At 51.1% G+C, this 17,327-nt stretch overlaps 7 protein-coding genes across 7 annotated transcripts; 6 read left to right on the plus strand and 1 right to left on the minus strand.

Annotated features, from left to right (window-relative positions):
• The first annotated feature begins 282 nt into the window (after positions 1-282).
• On the plus strand, positions 283-2,286 carry K444DRAFT_618035 (tRNAmethyltransferas-like protein). Its single transcript, XM_024881242.1, has one exon. It carries the CDS (start codon positions 445-447, stop codon positions 2,176-2,178), a length of 1,734 nt encoding a protein of 577 aa, XP_024731579.1. The 5' UTR covers positions 283-444; the 3' UTR covers positions 2,179-2,286.
• Positions 2,287-3,069: 783 nt separating this feature from the next.
• On the plus strand, positions 3,070-4,353 carry K444DRAFT_110689 (uncharacterized protein). The gene has a single exon (XM_024870317.1). The coding sequence runs from the start codon at positions 3,428-3,430 to the stop codon at positions 4,058-4,060; it is 633 nt and encodes a 210-aa protein (XP_024731580.1). The 5' UTR covers positions 3,070-3,427; the 3' UTR covers positions 4,061-4,353.
• A 638-nt stretch (positions 4,354-4,991) lies between these two features.
• K444DRAFT_110598 (uncharacterized protein) lies at positions 4,992-6,115 on the plus strand. The gene is made up of 2 exons (XM_024870316.1): positions 4,992-5,815; positions 5,908-6,115. Exon 1 carries the CDS (start codon positions 5,102-5,104, stop codon positions 5,798-5,800), a length of 699 nt encoding a protein of 232 aa, XP_024731581.1. The 5' UTR covers positions 4,992-5,101; the 3' UTR covers positions 5,801-5,815; positions 5,908-6,115.
• An 894-nt stretch (positions 6,116-7,009) lies between these two features.
• On the plus strand, positions 7,010-7,713 carry K444DRAFT_618039 (uncharacterized protein). Its single transcript, XM_024881243.1, has one exon. The coding sequence runs from the start codon at positions 7,192-7,194 to the stop codon at positions 7,432-7,434; it is 243 nt and encodes an 80-aa protein (XP_024731582.1). The 5' UTR covers positions 7,010-7,191; the 3' UTR covers positions 7,435-7,713.
• Positions 7,714-8,382: 669 nt separating this feature from the next.
• K444DRAFT_110759 (uncharacterized protein) lies at positions 8,383-8,973 on the minus strand. The gene has a single exon (XM_024870318.1). The coding sequence runs from the start codon at positions 8,860-8,862 to the stop codon at positions 8,485-8,487; it is 378 nt and encodes a 125-aa protein (XP_024731583.1). The 5' UTR covers positions 8,863-8,973; the 3' UTR covers positions 8,383-8,484.
• Positions 8,974-9,212: 239 nt separating this feature from the next.
• K444DRAFT_539203 (uncharacterized protein) lies at positions 9,213-14,695 on the plus strand (the record flags this gene model as incomplete). Its single annotated transcript, XM_024875603.1, has 4 exons — positions 9,213-9,648; positions 9,700-9,826; positions 9,876-10,187; positions 10,270-14,695. The coding sequence occupies 4 exons, from the start codon at positions 9,213-9,215 to the stop codon at positions 14,693-14,695; spliced, it is 5,301 nt and encodes a 1,766-aa protein (XP_024731584.1).
• Positions 14,696-15,843: 1,148 nt separating this feature from the next.
• K444DRAFT_569838 (DNA binding methylated-DNA--cysteine S-methyltransferase) lies at positions 15,844-17,268 on the plus strand. Its single transcript, XM_024877247.1, has 2 exons — positions 15,844-16,053; positions 16,122-17,268. The coding sequence occupies exons 1-2, from the start codon at positions 15,919-15,921 to the stop codon at positions 16,893-16,895; spliced, it is 909 nt and encodes a 302-aa protein (XP_024731585.1). The 5' UTR covers positions 15,844-15,918; the 3' UTR covers positions 16,896-17,268.
• The last annotated feature ends 59 nt before the right edge of the window (positions 17,269-17,327 follow it).

Genomic DNA, 17,327 nt, shown 5'->3' on the forward strand with positions numbered 1-17,327 from the left:
ACTCAACATGCAACTGTGAAATCGACTTAGGTACCGATTTCAAAGTGCTCCCCCGCATGCAAAAGATTGCTTTGGAAAACACAACTGTATGCACATGATGAGTCCCATCAAATGAAGAAACTGCCAGTCCCTCGACTGTGATAACGAGGTAAGGATTTCCAGCGTCGAGAAAGCCTAGAAAGCCTTAGGGCCCCCCCTGTTATTGAATTCCCCGCTAAAATTTGACGCTAGAAGTCGGCTGGGAACACCGCGAGCTCCGGCCAAAAAAAAGTTCGAGAAGCAACAAAATCGGATTCAGCCACGACCAAGGTCTCCTCCTCTCTTCATCAGCGCCTTTCCCCGTGTCGATTTTCGATGTTGCAATGGCCCAGACGAGTTTCTAGATTTTTAAAACCCCCAAATCTCACATCAAAATCCTGCATTCGACACTTCAACTTCCGCGCGATGGAGCCTATGGAACCACCTCAGGACCAAAGTGGTGGTCGAGGACCTCGAGGTCAGGACACAAGGAAGAGACAATTCCAAGGCGGACGAGGCTCGAAGAGGCAGAGAACTCGGAAGGAGAAGCGTGTGAAGGAAGGATCCAACGATGAGGTCTTGCTTGCTGATGTACAGGCATTGTTCGCGGCTCAAAAGCTCTCGAACACCGGGAACTCGACAACACTCAAAGACAAAGCTAATAATACGGACGACCCTGCTCCTCAAGAGCCCGGGGGCCTTGCACGGGGAATTGAAGAAACTGCTACTACCGATGGCGTGGTCACACTCCCGGAACCCTTCACAGAGATCGATGTTAAGGTTGTTGAGATCTCCTCTACCGGAGATGGTCTTGGTTTACATGGCTCCTCGAACCAAATCTACGTCGTCCCTTTCTCCGCACCAGGCGATATCGTTAGAGCAAAAGTGGTCAGACATTTTGAAGATGAGCATTATTCCCAAGCAGATTTCGTATCAGTGGTCCAGGCAGGACCACTTCGAGATGACAATCGCATCAACTGCAAATACTTCAGCACCTGCTCAGGCTGTCAGTTTCAGATGCTGGATTACCCCACGCAGCTTAAGCACAAGAAGACAATAGTTGAGAAGGCTTACAAGAACTTTTCACAGCTACCACCTGAGCTTGTGCCCATCATCGAGGATACCATAGGAAGTCCGTTGCAGTATGGGTATCGCACAAAGCTTACACCCCATTTCGATGGCCCCCCGGGGTATATCAGCAAGCACGATAAGATGAAGGGGGCGAGAAATTATTTCACGGAGGTCCCAAATATTGGATTTATGGGAAAGGGATTGAAAAGAACATTGGATATTGAGGACTGCCCCATTGGTACCGATGCTGTCAGAATGGGAATGAAAAGTGAGAGATCAAGAGTGGCTAAAGAACTGGACAAGTACAAGAAAGGAGCAACGATTCTGTTGCGCGAAAGTACACTGAGGGTCCAAAATGACGACGAGAAAGCCTCCAAATCCATCCCGGACACCATCAAAGTCACTGGCCCGAACTATACAGACTTCAAATCTTGCATAATGGACAATAACGCAACATCGACTGAATACATTAATGATTTTGTCTTCACTAATATTGCCGGATCCTTCTTCCAGAACAACAACTCAATCCTCCCTGTGTTCACTCAATATATCCGCGAGCACATCTTATCACCCGCACCATTCTCGATAGATCCTCAAATCAAGTATCTGATCGATGCTTACTCTGGATCCGGTCTCTTCACAATCACTTTGTCCTCCCTGTTCACTTCCTCCACTGGCATTGATATTTCAGGTGCCTCAATAACATCCGCCCGAGAGAACGCAATATTGAATAAGCTACCAACATCTCAATGCACGTTCATTGCTGCAGATGCCCCTGAGTTGTTCAAGTCTGTCACATACCCGAAGGACGAGACTGTTGTAGTCATTGATCCGCCAAGGAAAGGATGCGATGATATTTTCTTGAAGCAGCTACTGAGATTCGGGCCAAAGAGAGTGGTTTATGTTAGTTGCAATGTTCACACACAAGCGAGAGACGTGGGTGTTCTGGTCCGAGGCATGGGGGATGGAGGTGCGAGATACAAGATTGAATCTTTGAGAGGGTTTGATTTTTTCCCACAAACGGGACATGTGGAGGGCGTTGCTGTGCTCAGCCGAGTTGAGTCTTCAGGAGCTGAATTACCTCCTTAGGAGTAATGAGCCTTAACCGACGAAGAGCAACAAGTTTGTCTGCTACTTCAGCTCTGTTTGCAAGACAATTGAAGATACCCACCCACATTTTGTGATACTCTACCCTCGCCCTTATGTCTGCTTCGAGCTCGAGTTACTTCCACAAGGATTGGAATAATTCAAATTTGAGTTTCAAGTACGACGAATTACTCTTTGAAATACTTAAATCTATCTTCATGCCGTCCTCCCACTTCTCCTCATATCATCAAAGAGCTTCAAAGTATGTTCCCAAACCTTTTCATGATAGCATTCATCCACCATCGTCACCACAACCTCTTTCTCATCCACCGCCTGCCCCTTACTACACAACGTATAAGCACCCTTTTGCCCCTAATACCCTGCACCCTCCATATCACCCGCAGAAGGACACCGTTCCACAAAACCCTTCTCCAAGTGCCTGTCCCCACTCTTTTCAACCTCCGTCAGGCACGAACTCAACACCGTATAACCTGCATGACTTACAATCCTCATATACCACGGCAAATACCGCATAAAACTTATCTTCACGATTCCAGGATTAGTGTGGATATACGTGATCCCTGGGTTGACTTTGGCGATGTGGTGGAATGACAGCCTTGTCATTATCGTTGCCTAGGCCAGACAGGTTGAAGTCGAGTACTTCATTTTCAGCTCTAGATTTTGAAGATCGATATGAGTTTCTCGTCCTGTGAGGAGCGCGGACATCACTCGTGAAGGATGAGCTCGAGGATGAGCGTTATTGAGCAATGGGGAGAGCAGGTGTGCAAACACGAGGCGCGAGTAATATATGAGACTGAAATTTCCATCTCATCCTTCTAAGGTTTCGGCGGGATGTTAATCTCAATATTCAAAAGGCAACGGGAGAATCCACTTGGCAAAGTCACCTGACTGACCACCCAATCCAGAGGAGCTCTGAGACAAAACAAGCAGATTCACCGCCCCTTTTTCCATTACCCGAGATCTTGTCCTCTTTCCTTTTGATCTCCTGCCATACCCTCGACACTCCTTTCAACAACGAACAATCAGCGGCAATGAAATCAATTTTCGATAATCAATTTTCGATTCTGGGTTAGTGGACAGAGCATCGGAGATGGCTTCTCTGCCACAGGGCGATTCCGTCCGATCACATAAGGATTATATAATTGGCTGACTTTGTACGTGAAGTATCAGTTTTGGGATCTGACTCGGCTGAGGGACAAAATTGCGAAAGGAGTTGCGAAAGGAAGAGCGAATGGTAGGAATGTCGGCTCCAACCCTGCCGGCTTTCCCGGAGCAGCCTCAGGGTAACTCATTATCATGTGATCAAGTCACGTGCTGGGAAAGGGGTGAAAAGGGTGAGGGAAATCGTCGACCTCCCCTTCTTGGTGTGACGACGAGCCTGCGTATCGCTTCAACGAAGCGCTTTCAAAATCCGGGGCGGCGCGTCGCGGGCGGGCGGTTGGGACCGATCATGGCAATCATGTCGAGACCTAGGCGAGGTTTGCCCAAAGCCGCCCGGCATAGCAACTCAACGTCGTGGTTCGCCCAAGCCAACTCATCACAGAGAAGTCAGTCATCCTCTGTCATCGTCCGCGCAAACAACTGGAATTCTATTCGACACGTCTTCCAAATCCCATCATCGACATATCACCACCCACACGTCACATCGCCTTGCCTCGGTGCGCGAGGCGAGGGGTTCATAGGAGGAGCTGGAAAGGGGGTGAGCCAGGCCTCAGGCGCCGCCAAAAGTAACTGGTCAGTTTCCGAGAGCGTTGAGCGTCCTATTCGCACAAGGGAGATTCATCGCATTGCTCCGCCTCGATCAGAGACCCGGATTTCGCCCAAGGGAGGCAAACAGATACCAGTCACATCCTTTGCCCCTTAATATCCTGGAACAGGAGTTGATTGCGAATCCCGTATTCCCCACGCCTTCGAAGACGGAGTACAGGCAGCAGGAATGTGATATTGGCGATCATTCGTATTTGGTTTTTTCGAGAGAGTATTTCGAGACTCCGGTGTTCGCAATGGGCATTACTGTGAGTCGTGGGGGAAGTGGGGGCTAGGCAGTGAGAGTGAGACTCAGGCTCCTGGCGCTCTGGACCTGAGCCCCCCGTCAAGACTCGGAACCCCCCCTCTGAATCTCCCACCTTTGGTGGCACAACCCCACGGAAGAAAGAAACGTGGAGATCAGACACCCTTGGGAGCCCCCCCAAAACGAATATTGCCGCTACTCAAGCATGCCAACATTGCCAACAAAAACAACAATCCGGACTCCACGTCCAGACTTGGGAGCATGAAACTGGTCTAGGGATGGGAAATGGGATGTTCGTTTTCGAAGACCTGGATGTTTGTCTTACGATACGGAATCATGGATCATACGTAGGCTCCGCAGAATCGCCATGACTAGACGTTGACTCTTTGAGAGATGCACTCTCGGAGGCCTAGGGGCATTTTACCGTTCTTCAGGAAGTTCAGGCCTCCACACGGGCACGATGTACGGAGCCACCTCGCGGATAGGCCTTCCAGAACCCGCGGCAGTCCACAGGAAGCATCCGGGATGGACGCGAGCAGAGCAAAAGTGCACGGGGGCCTTCAGCCAGTGAAAAGGGGCACAACCTCAAACAGCGGTCAAAACTGGATTCTTCACATCCCATTGGTACAACGTCAGTTGCGGGTGGGCTGCGCACAGAAGCGCGGATGGACATCGACGTTCCGGGCAATGGCGGTCAAGAGTCCGGTGCTGAACCGGTTCGCTCTGAATGGTGGAGGGGCGGCTCGTGTTTGCGCTCTCGGGGGGGCTCGCACTTCGAAGTCCAGTCCTGAGTGGGTGTGTGGGATTTTGGTTTGAGCTCGGCCGTCACCGCCAGAGTGCTTTTCCAACGCGCCCCCAATATCACCGCCGCGTCTAGGTCCAGGCTGCACATATATGAATCATGATTCACATCGGTGCCGCCTCCTGGCAAACAAACAAAAAGATCGCCAAATCCTGAAATCCCTGAATTTCCCCTCTGCAACTCCAAGGATTCTAAATTCGTGTCCTCCGTCGCCGTTGCTGTGCATCTTACGGGAGACTTATTGTTACACCTCCTTACACGTAGCATCACAACACGCAAACGCATTCGGATCGCGTCAGACCTGCATTTCTACTACTAGAAGAGACCGGGCCCGCACCGAGAAAATCATGTATTTTTCATACTCACCTTCACCGCCATCAACCAGCTACTCCACGTCACCCATGGAGATCCCATCTTCATCAAGCTCGAGACCGCAGTCTCCATCGTGCGCGTTTCCTTCCTGGCCACGCCGAGCTTCCTTGTCCTCGAACTCCAGTCACGGGGACGAAGCCTCAAGCTCCTTCATCATCTCTGACGAGGAGCTCTTCCCTCTTGTGTTCGACGATGCCGATAGAGACTGCACGCCTCCCGCAACACCATACTCGAGCCGGTCTCCAGCATCACCGTCGAGAATGTGCGACATTGTGGTGGACAACGGGTCTTTGATGCGAGAGTTGATGGCGCAAGAGAAGACGAAGAAGGAGCGAAGACGTCGGAAGAGCACAAGTTCGAAGAAGTCGAGGAGTGGCAGTAAGACTCACATGAGCCCCATCTTGGAGGTCGTGGAATGAGAAGGACGGTCGTCAGTGAGTGGAAGTTTAAATCGCAAACCTAATATGGTAAGTTCGGCCATGTGAGCAATGACCAAATTGCGCATCTCCCTGACTTCCAAATGCAGATATCATCGCCTGCAAGGACGATCGCTGTGATATTCACGGGCGTTCTGTTAAGGTCAAGGAAGATAGTTTGCCTGCCCGAGAGAACATCAAAGCGGGGATGGATATGGAACGTGGTCGATGAAGCACGAGCATGAAAGTGACCTGTGTTGAGCTTGCCGTCGGCTGCTCCGCTCCTCGCGAAATTACTTCGACCTTATCGATACAGTATCGAGAGCGGAGCAAGCCATCTCATCTCATCGTCTGGGGTATCGTTGTCGATTGTTGGCGGCGAAGCAGAGGTCCTGGTGGTCAAGTCCAATTTTGGTGTTGGGAATGAAATGATTGTTCAGGCATTGATGGCTCATCTTGATTTGGAATGGGTGGATAATGCGCAGCGGTGAAGCCGTCGGCTGTTGAACATTACGAGTTAGTGTTGGTCACTTGTTTGGCATGTTTGCTGGCGTCACATTACAACGTTTTGCGACCCGGGGTGCAACGACGAGGGCAAGGCACAAGGCGGGCTGCCGGGGCATGGGGGATCAGGCATCCCAAGATTTGCGTCGGTCTCGTCCAGTCGCACTGGGACGGAGGAGGGGGTGTGATGAAGTTAACTTAGCCCTATCTTCTCTTAATAGAGTAGTTTTGCAGCTTTCAAATATCGACTCGGTGATGTCCGATGAAAATAAAACGAGAAATGTCATATGACATGCAAGTGACTTGGCGACTTGCTGACATGGGCGATCGTGAAAGTGGTGGTTGAAGGTTGGCAAGGGAGTGCTTGTGCGGACGGACGGGCCGCTTGCGGGAGACGAAGGTAAGTAAGGTTTCCCCCGTAGCGGTCGTGAAGCGGAGCGGGGCAGAAGTAGCGCAAGCGCTTCCAGAGATCAAAAGATCAATGCGCTTCAAAAAAGAACTTCAGACGCGCTCGATGATTGGCACGAATCCAGAAATTCCCGCCGCCGATTTTTCTCATTGGTTGCACTCCCAACATTTTATATGTGCCTCACGTTGCAGACACGGGCTTCCCTTCTCGAAGAAGCAAACGCCACATTTGCAGGTAACGTGGGACGAGCCACTCTCCGGTCTCACTCGTGCTGGAGATGTGGACTCCCGCCGTGGTTGGGGAAGAGAAAAAGCAGGTACATTTCTGTTGCAGGCATTCTACAGGTGCGCAGCTAATTAATGAGAAACACGGTCCTGCTCATTGTCGTGGTACAGAGTGCTGTTTCGTGGGACGAAACACCACCAGAGCTACCCCGCCATGGCCTTTGTGGTGGCCAGCAGAGGATCTTCGGCTTCGAGCTATGACTTTCGTGCAGGCTATGTCGCACATCCCGAGATGTTGCAAGCATGAGCACGAGCATCCATACCACCCCCAGATAACGATAAAGACCGGGGCATATCCGAGAGGCATAAGAGCGAGCAATATCGAGATTCGAACAGGGCCCCACGGCCCCTCTCCTCGACCTGATCACAACGGCCGAGAGTTTCATGCAGCACCACCTGGCAGCAAGGACTCTGGTCACTCAATTATTGACAAGTTCTAAGTATTGGGCACCGGCTCGCGGTCTGACTGTGGGATTATCAAGCTGTGGGGGCTTGAGCATGGAGGATTTGTGAACGCCACAGCCTGGAACCCCTCATCTCCAGTGTGGAGGGCGCTGAACGCCTCCGAGGCCGTATCACACCGGAACAGGACGCAGGCGTCTCCAATATGTGAGCGCATCTGAACGTTGTTCGCAGAGCCGTTTAGTTTTCGTCAGCTCGACAGCGTGGAACGATGCGGAGCTCGAGCTCGCGGTTGTTGTTCGCGGGACGGGCCAGATATATGTCGACATCGGATTACCACTCACAATGGCTTTGTTGACGCTGAGCCCTGGCTTTAGTACTTTTGGGGTCCTTTGTTAGCCCGCGACTCGACCGCAAATGCCCTCCTGATCCCTGCAGCAACTCCGTCTCCCATGGTGGTTGGCTAGGTCGGTGATTCCTCCTGCATGCGTTGTTGTTGCCACCAGCGAATGGGGGCGCAGATGTTCCTTTCTGCAAGAACGCCGCTAGTCGTGAGCGCTTTTGACTGGCTCCACGACCCTTCAACCTCTGCACACCTCGCGCCAAAATCGACGTCCGAGAACGCAGAATGCTGTCGACCTCGAGCTGTTCCTTGCACCTTCTGCCAGCCCTTGGATGCCAAATACCCTCTCACATCACGCTGCCAGCCTCGCCGACACTGGCGACGGCCAATTCTCCCCAGCCCCCGCCATTCGTCTGTCCATCTTTTCCACTTTCCCTCTTCGTGAGCGAGCTCCGCGTGTGACGAGCAGAGACTCAATGTCGAGTCCCAATAATGTGCCGAGCATGGTTACTTGCTCAGCACTCCATTGCCCTGATGGGTTCTCAGCCCATCTCGCATTGCACTTGAGCCACTCCGCATGGCTCTCGCCATGCTAGGCTTTTGTTAGTCGTGGCCTCCGCCAGGGTCTCCTTAAGCGGTATGCAGTGGCTGCTCTCATCCTGGCTTCTCGAGCTGTGAGTCGGTGCATCAAGATAAGCCGGACTGCATCCGCTCAAGATCCCATGCTTCGGCTGGAGATGCGTATCTAATTGTGTCTCCGGATCGTCCACTGACAGCTCGTAGCACTCCCATTAGGCGCCTTGCTCTTACAAACGTCGTCGGACTGATGAAGCCATATACCGTCCCTTGAGACCGCTCCTCCAGTCTTTTCCTCCATAAACGTGTGGGATCTTCGTTTGGCTCCCTTGGCCCCCAACACAAGCGCCAAACTCTTATTGCTTGCGTTTCTGTTGGGTCCAGACGCCCACGAGGCGACAACCGTTCGACTTGGTCCTTGTCCCGTAACTTCCACGAGGTCCCGTGCTAGTGCAATTATTCTCCTCTGTTGTACTCCAACGTTCCTCTCCTTCCTTCCTCTCGAGCATTGTACAGAGATAGAAAAAAGGTGCACACAGGCACGCATTACGGCTGTTCACGGTGGCACGACAGGCGCAAGCCCTCCACCGGCACTCCCAGATATAAAACCGACGTTGGGCATCCGGGAACTCCATGTGATAACTGAGAAGAATTGGGCGTGGACTGTGATCTGCCCTGTACGACAGGACACAACCGCTCGTGGGGCGGTAGGAGGCCTCAGAATCGTGTAAGTGATCTTCCCATTATCCAGTATAGAAATCAGATCGGGGTGTCCAGAGCACAGGTCCCGGTGGAATTTCTGTAGCTACCCTTTTGGAACATGCACGTATGCGACCATCCGACTAACGATTCCGCTGTTCGTATGTAGATAACGAGAACGAGGTCATCATTGTCGACATGTCTGCCAGATCCGCCGGACAGTTGTCGAGGCATCGATCACTATCGATGAGCTCTGGGCACTCTTCAAAGGGGAAATCAAGATTAGCTACGCTATCGGAAATAATGCCTTCTCCCCCGACAGAGATCACGCGCGATTTTGATCCATGTGCTGCTACGGCCTCGATGTTCTTATATGCGCAAGGCAATTCGGTTGTCTGCGCACATCATGATACATTGACAATCGAACGGCGGTTTTCCAGGCATACGGAGGAGATTCAGTTACTAGCAGTGGATACAGTCAGCGAAAGAGGTGCTGGACGTTTAGTTGTGAGCTACGATGTTGGGCAGACCGCCATTGTGTGGGATTGTATGACGGGAGACGAACTGGCAAGGTTTGCCTCTTATGAAAACCTCACTGTGGCAGCCTGGATGCGGAATGGAAATGTTGCTTTTGGTAAGATTGAAAATCCCTTTGAATCTCTCTCAATGCTCAATTTGTCTACAGGAAATGCCCAAGGAAATGTGATTTTGTTCGAGCCGACAACATCAGAGCACATTTCTGCGAGAACAATAGATCAAATACCGATTACCGCTTTAGCCCCGGCAGCGGACTGTAGAACATATGCCCTTGGGTATCTGACAAGTCTTTTCATTCAAATCCTTGTACTAATTGCCTGCTAGGTTTTCCAATGGATCTCTCCTTATTGCGGCACTGCAGCCAAGATTTACAATTCTCCACAATCTGACCACCTCAAGAGGACCCTCTCCAATCGTAACACTAGCGTGGCATGCCTCCTCATCACGCCAGAAATCAGATATGTTGGCAACGCAGACGAATGACGGAGACCTCCGAGTTTGGAGCATTGCAAAATCGCCCACCAGTTCCGACACAGCAAAAATCGTGAGGGTCTTGAAACGGACAGAGAATTATTCGACTGGTCCGAATTGGTTGGGGTGGTCAAAAAATGGTCGCATACTGCAATTTTCTGAGGGGTACGTGATCGCTCCTTTCACACTTGCATGAATCAACGCGCGCGCTTAGCAAGAACTTTCGCTGACACAGCCTCAACAATAGCGAAACAGTGTCCTGGGATGTACGGACAAAGCATGTTACCTATGAGGCTGTTCCAACTCTTGAACACGTCAGGGGTCTTGCCGTTTACGGCCCCGGCGCGACCCTCTTCACATTAGGGCACAGCAACTCATTACAGCAGTTCGACCTAAATTCGCCTCCTCAGTTGGTGGCGAATGTACAGCATCCAACCAATCTATTCCCCCCCTCGCCACCCGTTTCCATCGAGGAGCAGAAGAAGCAGACTTCCACGGCGGCTACAGGCGGTGCGGACACTACAGTGCCGATCAATATCGAAAGTATATCCGAGAGCGATGAGGATCATATGTCTCCTCTTGCTAGAATTGCGAGAGAAATGGACAAACTTGAGCACGAGAGGCAAGAGATCGATCGCTCTGACACCCTCAGCCCAGTGTCTTCCAGGAGCCTTGCGTCGACAACTTCGCGGTCCTCCGCGGGGTCGCGACAGCACTACGAACACAGGAAGCACTCTTCTGCGATGTCACGTGGCCTCAGTGATGGGACCACAATGTCGATCGGTTCCTCGGTCCATTCTGGTCGAGAGCCCTCCTTTGTTTCAAGTCGGGACAGCCTCTCCATGAGTAGTCTCAGCTCTGCGTCCAATGCATCGAATAGATCTCGTCCAAGAGGATCTCGCTTAAAACAGGAGGTTTTACGAAGTCCGGACGACGCCAAAATTGTGGACCTATTCAAATTTACCAAGGCAAGGCTGACAGACATCCCTTACCGCCACCCACAAGTCTTGGATAATACGCACCTCACAAACCATGATCTGCGCCGGCAGATGCTCAGCACCATTTTCGGCTGGAACGGCGAGGCAGAAGCATTGATCCAGGACGAAATGACTCGACATCCGTTAGGGTCACCAACCCGAGTGCTTCTGGCTAAATGGCTGGGAGATATTGATACTGATATCATGGCCTCAAGCTCACAATCTATGACATCGTCGGACTGGATGCTTCTGGCTTTGAGTGGAATCGGTGGTCATGCCTCACAGGCAAAGGTTGCTCGAGCCTATGTGCAACGATTGCTCGAGAAAGGAGATGTTCACACTGCTGCAACCATCATGATCGGTATGGGAGACCAAAACGATGCCATTGAGATCTACGTATCGCACAAAAGATACATGGAGGCCTTGATCTTGACCTGTCTGGTTTTCCCGTCCGACTGGCAAAGGCAAGCCGAATTGATCCGGAAGTGGGGGGAGTGGGCTGTGCAACATAGCCAACAGCAGTTAGCTATAAGGTGTTTCTCCTGCACAGGCTCTGAATCTTCTGAGCCTTGGGTTTCACCTACCGCCCAAGCTGCTACGTTTTCTCAGCTTCAAAGCCAAAGCATTCCGGAAATCTTGAGTCCGCCGTTGTCCTCGCCAGGATCCAGAGGTCCTCAACGTAGCATTGCTAAAACCTCTGCTTTAAAGCTCATCACCTCTTTCGGTGATAAGGCCGGAAAGTCCAAGTTTTTCGGATTCGGCGAAGATGATCGGACTCCTATCGGTGGTGGAGGCGTAACACCTATCGCTGAATCGGCTCTTTCACCTTCAGGTAGCGACCATGTCCATACTGCGTTCCTCAGACCAGGTCCTCGCAGTGCCTATAACACCCCTCAATCTGCTCGAACCGCGACACCTGGTGGCTTCACCCGGCATAGACTTCCTTCTATCGGCGAAATGCCCACCGACGTCATTCCCCATAGAAAACTGAATTCAGCGAAATTGCCTACCCCAGTGGATTCTGGATCGGACAAGGAGAAAAATAATCGTCTAGGTAAAGCTCATGAACGAAACTCATCGATCCCTGACTCCACGCTACTCAACCATCCTACGCATAATCCACCAGGAAGAGCTGCAACAGCAAGCCCGATGATGCAGAAAGCAAGGCAAAACATCACCCATCCCCTCCCGTCACCGTCCCCAGAGTCTTTCACAGCTGGCAAACAGAATGCGCGTACAAGAAACGGCTCTCGCGATCGCAAGCCTGATGGTCTTCAAATTACCTGGCCCCCTATCGAGGCAATCATTAGCGGCAACTACATGACGACTTCACCAGATACATCAGTCACATCGTCAAAAACACGGGGCCCACGATCCGCTACCGGCTCGTCATCCACAGGAGGCGTTGCCAGAAGCCCTCTCAATAGTGAGCGGAGCTACAAGAGTATTGGCAGAGAAAGTCCTGTCGTGACTGGCAGAAGCCTGGATCAATTCATTAGCAGCTTGGAATCTGCACACTACCATGCTGAGAAGCAGAAGAAACAATCTACCCGTGATAGACACGACAGGTCAGGCCGAACTCGTAGTGCCTCTCGAAAGGCCAAATCTCGAGAAAATTCAGAGGACCGAGGACGATCCGCAGCTCGCTACGTCAAACCCGCAAAACGCTCACCAACATCGCCCATTCCAATGTCTCCAGAAGACCTCAGAGAACTTGGTGCGTCAGGCTATGGAGATGAAGGGATGACATCACCTGATGAAGCCAGAGTGAGCCATGTCAAGGCCAAGTCCTCAAAGCCTTCTAGCAGGGTCCGCCGCTCGTCCCCTGAACCTGTCGGTCAATCTCGAGTCACCGTCAAGCCCTCAAGTCGTGTCTCGAGCCGCAATGCTAGCCGCCGACCTAGCCCGGACACTCGCCTTGCAATGATTGACACCAAAAGAGGCAGGAGTAAAGGACGCGAAGGTTCTATAATGCGGTCGCCCTCGTCTCCTTTGCCAATGTCTCCTCAGATGAAGTTCTACCAGGAAGTTGATGACGAAGAATTGAAGCAAGTTCACGCAGCTCGGGTCAAGACTCGGCAACGAAGTACCAGCCGACTCAGAGAGCGTGGAGAACGAGGATCGAGTGCTGTCCGTGATGTATCTCCCGATAGGAGACGCCGTGACAGATCCACTAGCGTACGGCCTGGTGAGCGCGGTAGTAGCAAAGCTAGGAAGGACACCTCGCCCAATGGCAAGCGGGAGCGTCCACCTCATACTCGAGCGTTTTCAGACAACAAGGCTGGCGATCTCGCCCAAATAAAAGATGAGCGCACACTCAAGAAGGAACAAGCTGCCCGTGAGCTTGAGGAAAGGAGAAAGTCACTCGCTCGGCGACCCTCGGTCCCTCCCATCGTGCATCCAGAGGAGCTTGTGATTCTATCACCAACGCAATACAAGCCTCCGGAGTTTCCTCAAAAGTTGCCATCTAGTGCTGCTGTACGACAGCAGCCTCCTTCACGGCCCCAAACGGCTTCACCAGGTCCTCTTCAGACGTCTTCATCTTATCTCAAGGAGTCAAATGCAGCTGCTGCCGCACAGATCGGTTTACCGGCAACACCAAGAGCCATGAGACATCCAAAGTACGATCCTGATGGAAGAGACATCCCAGAAGTTCCCCAGATTCCGGAGAAATATGATCTTGGTCAACCGCCGCCTTCCTGGGGTAGCTTGAATGCCATGTCTTACAACAATGCATTTGAGAATCTCGCACCACTGCCAAAGACAACGTATCAAGCATCCCCTCGTCGTGTCCCACCGCCTCCGCGGTCAGCGTCTGCTCCGATCCCAGATGACCCACCAATGTCACCGCATCCGCTTCCAGCTGGGTTGCCAATGCACCCAGCTTTTCAAGCCTCTCTGCCACCTAGCAGCAGAAGGAAGACACAAGATTTGACTGTCCGAAGTCCATTGGGTTCCCCAAGAAAGATTACTCCCGGAGAATGTCAGCCTGGAACCCTTGGTTACGAAATCCGAAACAACAGCCCAGTTTATACAGCTCCATCTCCTACCATCATGCATGGCATCGACGAGACCATTGAAGCAAGCTCGCAGCCCATCAATCCCCACAACGACAATCTCACCCCGCCACCCCCTCCTCCTCCACCCGCACCTCCGATTCTCAAAGAGTTGCAACACTTAGCGAAGCCTCCTCCCCCGCCGCCAGCTCCTTTGGCACCATTATATGGTCATGGCGATAACACACACTCCATGATCTCCGGAGTATCGACAACGTCAGGCCTCATCGAGATTGTGATGGACGAGGAAGTAAATAACACAAGTGCCCCAATGACGGCCATTGACGAAACCCTTCCACAGCAGCTTCCAGCACGTAACTCCTCAATCAGCCAGAGTAGTGGTCACACCCGTGGCCGCAGTGAAAATGACAACAGTCTCACGGGGCGATTTTCTCGCGCTGCGGAGCGCCTTCGAAGTGCCAGTCGTGGGAGAAATACATCACCACTTCTGGAGCGAGGTGCCCCCAAGAGCCCGCCACAAGCACAGGATACCAGCCCATACGAGAGTATCCAACCTTGGGGCCCTGCAAAGAACTCCAACACCTCCCCGCAAATGTCAAGCGGTGCTCTTATGGCCACAGTTGAGAGGCATCCACGAGAAGTCAGGGCCGCAATGGAGATGGAGGGAGGGATGATCTAATCATCTTTCATCCTCTCATTCTCAACAACTTTGCATACAAATAACCGGCGTCAATATTTATTCTGTTTCATTCATTCGATACCCTTTATTCTCTTCGCTCGACGTCTCGAGTCGATTATTGCATTCTTGAACGTGAAGACTGGGACACGTGGAACAGCTTTCAGGCTACGATTTATGATTTTGATTTCAGGGGTATTGAGATTCTATTCTTCGATGTATTCTACTTCTTACTATCCTTGACCTATATTATATGATGGCGCATTGTTTTGGCTCTTAGCCTCTTTTTGAGCTTGTTCTTGGGCGGCATGAGTTTTGGCATGAAGGGGTTTGTGATGAAAGGCAGGAACGGTGGAATGGAGACGGCGGATTGAGGGCGAAGGACGAGGGTTGGGGTTTGGCTGACGAAAGAACCTTGTTATAATATGTGCAAATGGGACTGGAAAGAAAACCAAAGATGGAAAAAGTTCCTTATATTTCTTGCCTCACGGCTGGCTCTTTGATAGTTCGATCGATTAATGACAAACCTCTTTACACCCAGAGGGAGAGCAGTGTTGGAAGTGTGTTGTTCATGCATGAAATAAATTCTCCGAGATAATTATTTTTGTCTTCTAAATTTAGAAGTTCTAATTTGTTCAAGGAGCGGGCGCTTGTAACTGTCACGTGCGTTACTGGTTCTTTTTTTAGTGCTTGTTTTCACTCGGTAGTATGGATTCAAATAAGCGATTTTTCACTTGGCTGTGATGGTCATAAGTGTGGAAGACTTCAACACCCCAGATTTCTCCACCCATTACGTTCGCAAGAACACCACCAACAGTGCCCAGTTCGAACATGGCGGTGGTTCCCCACTCGCATAGGTAACTTGCGATGCTGGTGGGACCTTAAGCAATGAAGAACATTTCTTGAGGGAGGCTTCACTCTGCAGAGAGATCTTCACCGTGGTGTGGCGGCATTGGATTACACTTGTCGCGTGGTTTGGGTGTTGAGCCTAGGTTGAGCGTCAACCACATCTTTTTTTGCACTTTCCTTTTGGTTCCTTGAGCAGCTTTGAGAGGTTGCGAAGCGAGTTTAAGCGAGTGGTGACCTCATGACTTCGAGACAATCTCGCGTCGCGCCCTTTGCTTGACGCGTCTCGAACTTCAGCTTCCATCCTTCGTGGTCTCCTTCTTGCCTTGCCACTGCACATTACATCAACACTTTACACAGCTGGAGGTGGAAGCGCATGAATGCTGTCTGAAATTCACACGCAAGAGCCAATTATGGCCCCACCAGACTCCGAGCTGGGTCGGCTCCAAGAAGAGTGGAAGGAGATGTTCCAGAAAACACTTCCCGGTGCAGCGACATCCAAAACTTCATCTGAAGTAATTCAATCCCTCTTTCTCATGTTCCCTGTCGAGCGTTCCAGAACTTGTTGTCTGACATCGTCGAGTTCAAATGGCCAGTGCATGTAGATCACTGCTTTGCGCGCATCATCCTTGACTCCACGGTTGGCATTGATACACCTTGGATGGAAAAGATCAAGAGTCCTGCATACAAGAATATGTCCAGAGAACAACTGGAGAGTAGCATTGAGTTGGGAAGGAAGATCTTGGATGGAGAGGCCGATCTTGTGGAGCTCGATAATCGGAGTTTGAGGTTGAGAGGCAAAGAGGAGAAGGCTAGTGGGAAGGCGAGTGGTAAAATTGACGGGGTCAGTTTTGCAAAGAGAAAGAGAGAAGTGGATGATGGGGAGAAGGAGGTGAAAAAGAAAAAATCGCCACCTCGAGCCTGGGAACCATCAGATCAGACGAAATCAGGTCAACATCCCGAAAAGCCGTTGGACAAGAAAGAGAAGGAAGATTTCACACTATGGCTCAAGAAGATCGCTCTATCCGAAAAGTCGTCCTTCCAGAAGAAAGTCCTCACAGTTTTATGTCAAGTTCCTCGAGGCAGATACACAACCTACGCCGCCATCTCAAAGTACCTATCTTCGTCACCTCGAGCTGTTGGCAATGCCTTGAGAAACAATCCTTTCGCACCCCATGTTCCTTGCCATAGAGTCTTGGCAAGTGGAGGTGGATTGGGAGGTTTCCATGGTAGTTGGGGTCGGAATGGAAAAGAGGGGTTGCACGATGAGAAGAAGAGGAAGTTGTTGAGAGAGGAGGGCGTGAAATTTGATGGGAAAGGAAAGGTTGTTGGGTCGCCCTGGGAGAGGTTTAGTTGAAATGGAATGTCTGAACAAGAGGTCATTCGGAAAGTCGACATACATCATCCTCCCGGTCTTCCACGAACATGTGAGTTGTAAGTTGGAGTTGCTCCATTCACACCATTTGGAGACACAGCTGGAGATTAGCATCAGGTCTGGGACTAATCATCCGTGTTAGTTAACTTACTATGTTGTTAGTACTTGTTACTTGTAACAGTGTTTGAGATTTGGAATTCAGGGGGTCAAGCGTCGTTGAGCTCGCTGCAACAGCTCAAAGCCACACGCAGGTCCCACTTCACCTTTTGGTAACAAAGCTCCATCAAAATAGGCCACTTAGAAATCATCTCTTCCTCTTTACTTTATTCGTAATACTCAATCTCAAACCCATCCCAAACCCATTTCAAAAATCGCACGTGATATTGAAGCCTCAGGCATAAATAATATCTCCTT

This window comes from Hyaloscypha bicolor (assembly GCF_002865645.1).
Source record: "Hyaloscypha bicolor E unplaced genomic scaffold K444scaffold_129, whole genome shotgun sequence".
In the NCBI taxonomy this organism is placed as follows: Eukaryota; Fungi; Ascomycota; class Leotiomycetes; order Helotiales; family Hyaloscyphaceae; genus Hyaloscypha; species Hyaloscypha bicolor.